We start from the raw sequence: 9,784 nt of genomic DNA, 5'->3' as shown, positions 1-9,784 counted from the left end.
CATAAACCTTCACTAAAACGATTATACACTACCAAGTATAGATGCAAGAGGCCTCTCCATTTGGAATCCCTACTAGTACGAGACTAGTGGACTTGGAAAATTGAGGTTGTTTTATGAATTCATCTCTATGGTTGCTCTCATTGGGTTTTAACCCTTGATAATATGATGGAAAATGCATTAAGTTGTAGTCCAGCAACATTTGACATATAGAAACACTGACCACTTTCCACCATCTCCGGTAAAGGAGCAGCATCGGATCTAGCTATCACACAAATAATCTAAACATGTTTGAAAAGAAAGCAGCAAACCCTTATTATTTAATCAAACCAGCTTTAATATCATGTCACTGTCAAGCCCTGTAACGTATCAACGATTACAGTTTGATTGTACTTAAATGTATATATATGCAAATCTTTTTTTGAAACTATCGAAAAAAATAGAGTTGGGTGTTACTTAAAGCACTCATCATTATTACTGAAGACTTAACATTAGTTAGAAAATTAACTTCTTTAAGCATATATGAATTATATGTACCTGTATTATATATTATCTTATTAAATGTTTAATTTTTCATCAATACTGTAAACTGTATTGCGCAGGACCCTCTTAACCTCATCAGTTATGGTTGTTTTGAATGTAGTTTGTACATTCAATGTATACACCTACTGGTGCTTTATAAATACTTGTTAGTAATCATACACTAGGAAAAATAGCTTTCTTAAGTAGGCACACAGTGGAATATTTATCAAAAGCTAAAAAAAGCATCGCATTTTAGCAAATGGCAGCACTACAGCCCTCTATTCATTTACAAAGGATTTGTAGTGCATATTCATTAAAGGGTAAATATTTCATAAATATAACCCTAAAAATGTCTATACAAATAAAGAGCGTGACATAGAATTCCCCTGTAGTGAACTGTTTTTTTCCACCACTAATAAAACAGGCTCTTATAAGCAGGGCCTACTTATTTAATATTGTGCATGTTTCAAGTACTTATATGCACATTAACAACAGTAAGGGGGTGTAGTCTGCACCATTTCCAGTCACGCCGGTCTCGTATGACCAATGCCTAACATCCAGGGCCATATTTATATAATTGCGCCAAAGGGCCTGTGTTTAGGGTGGCAGCTTTTGGGGTGTGCCTATATAACTGAAATTTAAAAAAATATATATAAAAAAGGGGTGAGGGGTACACGGCCCATCTTTGCGATTCAGAAAGTAAAATAAATGTGGAAGTGATGAAACATGCCTAGTGCAGGTGATGTTATTCTGCATGTTCAGGGGCGCTGTAAAGGTCAGCTCCGGACCTAAACACATCCCTGCTAACATCTATGGGAATTACAGTATAGAACTGAAATAGAATTTATTTCTTCTTAGATTTCCACTGCATGTTGAAGTTCTTCAAACAAGTCCCCGAGCTCTTCATTTAAGCTGAGAAGGAGGCCTATGAAAATTGGAAAAAAAACAGAAATCACACAGAAAAAACAACGTTATCAGGTAAAAAGGACAACAACACATTTACATTTTCAGGATTTAGCAATTTGAGAGTGATAATAACAAATTAAGCAGTAATGAGAAATGGGATATACATACCTGTGTTGGCATCACTACTTGCAATGAAGCTTACAACCAAAGGCAGTCGGTTGAACTGAACAACCTATGAAGGCAACCAAACAATTCAGAATAGTTAAAAGAACATCATAGGATAGGAAACCCACAAAATTTAAAATTGCAAAGCTACAGCATTCCCCAAAGGAAGAAATAGCAGAAATTGGACATAACATTAGCTGGAGTGCCAAAAACAATCTATCCATGGGCTGTGCATATGTGCTTTCAGCTACACCACAGGTGTAGAGGAAAAAAGGAATAAAGGAATAGAGGAAAAAAAACTTCGAATTTCGAATGTTTTTTTTGGCTACTTCGACTATCAAATGGGCTACTTCGAGCTTCAACTACGACTTCGAAACAAACGATTCGAACTAAAAATCATTCGACTATTCGATAGCCGAAGTACTGTCTCTTTAAAAAAAACTTCGACCCCCTAGTTCGCCACCTAAAAGCTACCGAAGTCAATGTTAGCCTATGGGGAAGGTCCCCATAGGCTTAGCAATCTTTTTTTGTTTGAACAAAAATCGTTAGATCGATGGATTAAAATCCATTTAATCGTTCCATTGAACGAATAGCGCTAAATCCTTCTTCGACTTCGATATTCGAAGTCAAAGGATTTAACTTCGACAGTCGAATATTGAGGGTTAATTAACCCTCGATATTCGACCTTAAGTAAATTTGCCCCTATATGTTATAATTTTTAACACTCTTAAAATAATAAAAACATTTAAGTCCTTTTTAAACAAGGAAACAGTTTCTATGAATCATACACAGATATACGAGATGAGTCAAGAGGTGAAAATACCTGGCATGTGTCGTAGTAACAGATGATACTTTTATTTTTGGAGAGTCCAAGCTTACTTCCTTGGTCTGTTGCTAGTGCAAATGTAGAAAGGAAACTAGGTCTCAAAGCAAGTTCAGGAGCATTCTCATTGGCAACTAAAATGACATAGAAAATTATATTGTTAGATCATCTCTCTCAAAATTTTCAAAAACACTCAAGATCAAGTTAAAAAAGGTTTGTTATATTTATTTACAACATAATTAATATAAAATAATAATAATTTCCAGTTGCATATATGTATCACAGTAAGGGGGTGTAGCTCAGCACTGTTTTCACTAGTAACGCAGGTTGACCCAAAACCCACAGGACTAAAGGGTTGGGGACAGTTCAGGCCAAGAAGGGGGCGCTAGGTGCGGGTTCAGATGAATGGATGGCAATTCAAACTTCAAGAAGGGTTCTTACCTTTGATAATATTTTAGTGCTGGCTTCAGGGTCGGACTGGTCCGGTGGGACTCTAGTGGGCCCTGCTGTCCCAGATCCGCACCCTGCACCTGTCGGACGCTGCAAAAACACGAACAGGGGAGTTGCCGGACTCTGAGCCCTGAGGCAGAAGCCCCAGTGGGCCTTGGGCCCCCCAGTCCAACCCTGGCTGGCTTCTCCCCCTATTGTGGTGGGAGTCAGGTAAGATGAGGATAAAGCAGAGGCGTTCATGTTGGGTTGGATAGTAGAGGGTTAGGGTTGGGACTGGGTTGAATTTTTTACCCACTTCTAACTAGTTTCCAATGTCATGGTCTACTATGATCAATACCCAACATCTATGGGATATATAGAGAGTAAATATATATACTTTCAAGATTACATCCTGCTAAAAACAAAAAAAGAAAGAAAGAAGGCCCTGCCCTGTCGATCTTACAATCTAAGGGGCCTATTTATCATGTTGTGTAAAATTATTTATGCAAGATAAAATAATAAATAAATGGCAAATGTGTATATTTTCCTCCAAACAATGGCATTTTTTTTTTGTTATTGTATGCGTTCAAATCCATGGGAAAAATTCATTTTATTAATGAAGTGTAGCTGTTTTTTTCAAGCAGTTGCATTTTCAAGCAGTTGCTGCTTTTTAAGTGAAAAACTTTCACACCAAAACTTTTTACAGAACTTGATAAATACGCTGTTATTTGTACAGCAAATCGTAACTATCAAATGGTGAAGACTGGTGTATTTGCTAACCATTTTGTTACACAGCATTATAAATAGACTTCTATGTTTTGAATTCTGCAAGCTACTTCTGCTTTAAACATCCTATGTTTTTATATTTGCATATTGTAGTACACATCACAGATACACCACCGAAACGTGAACTACATTAAATACCTTTGCATACTACACTGCAAAAACACAAAGGTGTTTGTGAGCAGAAATGCCCAATTGTATAACTTGTTTGTGGCATATAATTTATCATCCTTACACTTTTACGTGTTTTCTAACATACAATATCTACTCATATCCACTGTGATTTTATAAAGACAGAAACTGTGCTTCAATACCAAAAGAGGGTCACTAATCAATTAAACCAGAATATAAAATGCCAGTTATGTTACAAATACATTCTATCTTCTGCATTTGAAGCACAGAATTGTATTTAAAGGAAAGCTACTGAAGCAGTTTATTGCCAATAGATTAGCCACAATAGTGCAAGCTGTAACACTATATTTATTCTGCAGAATGCTTTACCATACCTGAGTAAACAGCTCTAGAAGCATTCTGTTTGTTTAGGATAGCAGCTGCCATATTAGCTTGGTGTGACATCACATCCTGCTTGAGTTTCTTCCTACTCACTCATAGCTTTGGGCTCAGATGACAGCAGGGAGGGGGGAAAAAGGAGGGGGAGAGGGAGAGAGGAGCAAACTGAGCATGCTCAAGCCCTAGCCCTGTAGGTTTATGCTGAAAACAGGAAGTCTGATAGAGAAGCCCATGAGGCAAATTCACTAAGATCCGAAGTTGCGCCAGCTTCGCTGCACTTTGCCAGGCATAGTTTCGCCAGCGCTACGCAAATTCACTAAAATGTGAAGTTGTGCTCAGGGAGGCGAACGGTAGCGAAGTTGCGCTACCGTTACTTCGTCAGCCAAAGCGAAGTTACGCTAGTGATGCCTAATTTGCATACGGCGCAAAATTAAAATATAATGGACGTATATGCTGCAGCAACTACATTACACAAGCCCAGGAAACCTTTATATAATAAAATAAAGGTGTTCTATTGCCCTACACATGTGCCCACTGTATTGTTGAGTTTCCATATGTTAGGAAATGTAGGGGGGAAGGAGGGTACCCCAAAAAAATGTATACTATTTTTCACCCTTAAAAAAAGTAAAAGACGCCAGCGTTTAGGACTTGGAAAATATGTCAACTATTTTTGGACAAACTCCTATCTATTGTACTGAACTTCGCCTGGTCTGATCTGGTGAAGTAAAGTCTGGTGCAAGAGGTAACATTCAGTAAAATGCGCAAGTTAGTGAATTAGCGTAGTTACGTCCCTTCGCCATATCGCAACTTCGCCTGGCATAAGAGTGCGAAGTAGCGCTAGAGTAGGTCCACTTTGCTAGCGAATTTACGCCAGCACCCATTAGTAAATCGGCAAAGTAACGAAATCACATCACGCTGGCGAATTTGCGCTAGCAGCTTCGCGCTTTAGTAAATTTGCCCCCATGTGTACACAATAGAAAGAAAGAAATGCGATCTTTCTTTTGACATAGGACTCAGCATTATTTTGAGGGTTTACTCGTGTATTTATATAGACCTTTCTGATAGAGCTTACTTAGTTTTTGCCTTTCCTTCTCCTTTAATAACTTTGGCGTTCATACTGCTAGGCAGGGCACCGCACCAGCACTTTGTTCACAAACTCAACTCCCATCACTATACTAACAATTAAAAAACAAGATGCAGTACAGATATTCTATGTAAATGGATGTCAGGTTATACAATGAATTTGAAAAATGACCGTGTTAGGTTTGCAAAAGTTGAATTAAGCTGTATATAATCCTACCTTTTATAACCGGTACACCATCTCTGTCAGATACAACAATGGCATGGAGTCCTTCAATACTTTAAATTAAAAAATAAAAATAAAGACAGGTAAGCAAAAATTTATCAAAATTCGAGTTTGTGTGTGTGTGTGTGGAGGAGGGGGGGAACCCTAACAAAACTTGTGCTGACAAAACTTAGCTTACATGACAAAATATTTAAGCACACGTTACTTTGCTGAAAAAAAGTTGCATGCCAGCAGGAAATACACTGTTCCATTAAATTTCAATGAGGCTTAAAATCTTGAATGTTTTAATAAAATTAGAAATTAAAGTTGCTATAGAATATTCCCACTGACTTGTATACAACCTCGCCAGCTTTGACTTGCTGACTTTATTCTGGCAACATTTTGCGTTTTTTTTCTTTACCAATTTCGGACTATTCAAGGTTTCAGAAAATACTTTTTTTTCGTGTTGCATTATTTTCGAAACCAAGAGAAAAAACCATCAACATATTTTTTTTTTTTTTATAAATCAGCCACTGTCTTAAAAAACAACTGGGGCATTCCATAATCACCTTTCCCTAAGTACTGCTGTTTTTATAAAACAAAGTATTAGCTCTATACATACTTTCTAAAAAATTAACCCATGCCACCCTCCAGCTCCTTTTTGCTTACCTGTTTCAGATACCTGCATTCCTTTGCTGCTGAACCTGTAAAGTTGACTTGGGGTTGTTGTCATAAATTAAAAGACACTGCCTTGCAGACTCTAAAGCCCAACAAGTCTCTGCTCATGCCAAGCCCAATTTCACAGCTTCAGTAGTAATGGAAAAAAGAAAGCCAGATTCAAACAAGTTAAAGGGATACTGTCATGGGAAAAATTTTTTTCCAAAATGTATCAGTTAATAGTGCTGTTCCAGCAGAATTCTGCACTGAAATCCATTTTTCAAAGGAGCAAACAGATTTTTTTATATTCAATTTTGAATTCTGACATGGGGCTAGACATTTTGTCAATTTCCCAGCTGCCCCTGGTCATGTGACTTGTGCCTGCACTTTAGGAGAGAAATGCTTTCCGGCAGGCTGCTGTTTTTCCTTCTCAATGTAACTGAATGTGTCTCAGTGGGACATGTGATTTTACTATTGAGTGTTGTTCTTAGATCTACCAGGCAGCTGTTATCTTGTGTTAGGGAGCTATCTGGTTACCTTCCCATTGTTCTTTTGTTTGGCTGCTGGGGGGGAAAGGGAGGGGGTGATATCACTCCAACTTGCAGTACAGCAGTAAAGAGTGATTGAAGTTTATCAGAGCACAAGTCACATGACTTGGGGCAGCTGGGAAATTGACAATATGTCTAGCCCCATGTCAGATTTCAAAATTGAATATAAAAAAATCTGTTTGCTCTTTTGAGAAATGGATTTCAGTGCAGAAGTCTGCTGGAGCAGCACTATTAACCGATTCATTTTGAAAAATTTTTTTTTTCCCATAACAGTATTCCTTTAAGTGACAGGGTACAGCAAGGATTCAGATTTGGAAAGTATGAATAAGTGAGTAAAATAATATTGACATGATTCTGTAATAATTTCTATAATAAACTCTCACAAGCTTAAAAAAAAATAAAAAATTGCTGGTGTAATGTGAGAAAATATAAATTGTTTAATAGTATTAAAGGGGTCGTTAAACTTGAAGTTAACTTTTAGTATGTTATACAATGGCCAATTGGAAAAGACTATTCAATTGGTCTGCATTATGTATTTAGTTTAGTTTTTTTAATTATTTGCCTTCTTCTTCTTCTGAGTCTTTCCAGCTTTCAAATGGCGGTCACTAACCCCCATCTAAAAAAATTTTTCTATTCAGGCCCTCTCCTATACAAAATGTGGAAGTAGAGAACTTGGAATATTTTCAGAATTACAGACATTAATGTACATTACTACATACATTTATGAAGGTATGCTGTTGAGTATAAGAACTGTACCTTGGTAACTTCTTGTATAGAAATCTCTTTAACTCCTAATTAGGAAGAAAATTGTTACATAAGGTACATAATGTGAGTCATTCCCGAGATACAACAAACTACTGCATGCATTTTATTAAACATTAATCTCAATTTAGTAAACACTATTCATCATTAGCATATAAAAGTACAGACACTGCAACTGAGAGCATACAACTATCCTCTTGTGTCATTACCATTGTGATTGCTATACCATCAACACGACTCCCTCAACAGTTGGAAAGCTGAAAGTAGGCTATGGTAATATGGGTATGGGATTTGTTATCCGGAAACCCGTTATCCAGAAACTACACAAAGGCCATCTCCCATAGACTCCATTATAAAGAATTTTTAAAGGAGACATATAGAATAAATGAAAAAACATTAATTTTGTAGGCAATTATGAGTAATATATGGTGTTACTTTTACATTAATATTATCTTTAAAAATAGCCCCTTTATTGGAGCTCCCTACAAGCTGGTAAGACAGACCAACTTTCTTCTGCAGTATCGCATATGGAAAAAAACCACATGATGAATAGCAGTACAAACTACAGTGCCACCACACTTACCTCAGCCATATCTGCGCTGTTTTGTTTTTCTCTTCAATATCTATCAAAAACATAAACCGATTAGTAATATTATATCATATGTGGTATCACTGCATTTCCAGGCATATCATATACTGTATAACAGCATGTCTCAAGTCTATGCTATATTTACCTAATGTTAATGTGCCTTTTCATGTATAATTTTACTTAAAAACAATATATTCTCATTAACAGATCCCCCAAATGTCCAATATACCAAAACAGCTTCCAAGAAACCTAACCTAAATGAATAAAATACTTATTTCAGAGCTGAGCAGAAGTCATACAATCCCAAAAGCTTTTATTAAAGAAAGAGCATGACTTTTTCCTGCTAATTCTCAGGCAGATCTACCAGTGAAAACTAGCCCTGTACCTATGATTTATAGATCCTGAGAAAACTCGTCTTCCTTTTACACATGGGCAAACAACACAGTCCAGTTGAATTGCACATTACACAGGATTCAATGCTCCAGGATGGCACAGAGTCAAAGAACTGAGACATATATAAGCCACACGGAAGCCAGGGCATGCACAGTAAAGATTGTGCTGGCAAGATGAGTCTAGTAGGAGAAAGCAAGGTAGCAGCCACATCTGTACTTAGTTAAAGGGAAGTACAGTGCTCCCTAGCACCCTTTGCTCTCTAGTGTGGGTCCCCCAGGCCCAGCCCCATATACACAGATACAGAGCCAAGGCAACACAATAGATATACAAAGTCATCACTCTTTGCCCACCATTCTACTAGGAAAAACAATTTGCAAGGTTCCAGAGGAAGCAACCAATCAACTGTTTGCACAATTTGCAAGGTTCCAGAGGAAGCAGCCAATTAGCTGTTTGCTTTCAATGAGACGACAAGTAAATGCTACCTGCTGATTGGTTGTTACAGGTCGCTAATACTTTGATAAACTTGTGTGCTATATTGCATCAGCTATGTGTGATGTTGTCTACTGTTCTGTCCTGCTCACTGTCTGAAGTAAGATTGACAGGCAGATAACCCTTCTTCAAAGCACCACACTGTGTAAGTTGTTAACTTGTTTAATGGGTATTTAAAGATGAAAGGGTAAAACAACAATGCTGCATAGGGCCTGTTTAGCATGGAGAAAGCTGAAAGCACATGAGATGAACTGCACAGGCTGGAAACACCTACTTCCTGTGACCTGGAGTTATGACATCAGAGGTCAATAACTAACTTTATTAAACAAATAACTAACACCAGGAAATATCTACAAGTGTCCAGTAGATGGAGCTGAAGGACTGCTCATACCTGTAATCAAATGAAACGACATATACCTGTCCTAACAGTACAACTTGGTAGCTTTTATTCCCCCCTATAGGTGCCACAAGAGCAGCGCCTTTATAATATACGTGGAACTACTTGTATTTCAGATGTTTGTATAGGGTCAAAAGTTAACTGTACGCTGCAAATTACGACATCGCTTACCTAGCACTGTACACGCTCGATTCTCCGCTGTAAGTCCCCTAATGTCACCCTACACAACTGCTCAGTCTCTTCCTAGAAAAAGTGAATGCGCTGGTGCTATTCGGCTCTTCTACATTCCCATAACTCAGTTCACTTCATAGATCCGCCCATTAAGCTTTATGATCACGTGAGTGCGGCAGCAGCAGCCAACTTTCTTCTCCTCAACCTTTTTCCACGGATTCACTAAGTAGTCGACAATTTTACCTTTCACCCGCTTCCTGATCTATAAGTAGGCATATTTTGTTTGCTGCTCTCTCAGCCCGATACCCCCAGCTCCTCCTCCTCTGAAGCAAGGTCATGTGAGTTGAATTCAGGCAAT

The 9,784-nt window shown here is 37.8% G+C and overlaps 1 protein-coding gene across 2 annotated transcripts; it reads right to left on the bottom strand.

Annotated features, from left to right (window-relative positions):
* Window positions 1-313: 313 nt before the first annotated feature.
* lamtor3.L (late endosomal/lysosomal adaptor, MAPK and MTOR activator 3 L homeolog) lies at window positions 314-9,761 on the bottom strand. 2 transcript variants are annotated; one of them, XM_018263882.2, is made up of 7 exons: window positions 9,670-9,761; window positions 7,971-8,010; window positions 7,382-7,416; window positions 5,436-5,494; window positions 2,414-2,547; window positions 1,594-1,657; window positions 314-1,444 (listed from the first exon to the last, which is right to left on the bottom strand). In XM_018263882.2, exons 2-7 carry the CDS (start codon window positions 7,977-7,979, stop codon window positions 1,374-1,376), a joined length of 372 nt encoding a protein of 123 aa, XP_018119371.1. In that variant the 5' UTR covers window positions 7,980-8,010; window positions 9,670-9,761; the 3' UTR covers window positions 314-1,373.
* Between the last annotated feature and the right edge of the window lie 23 nt (window positions 9,762-9,784).

The sequence above is a fragment of the Xenopus laevis genome, chromosome 1L (assembly GCF_017654675.1).
Source record: "Xenopus laevis strain J_2021 chromosome 1L, Xenopus_laevis_v10.1, whole genome shotgun sequence".
NCBI lineage: Eukaryota > Metazoa > Chordata > Amphibia > Anura > Pipidae > Xenopus > Xenopus laevis.
This window is presented reverse-complemented; position numbering and strand designations above follow the sequence as displayed.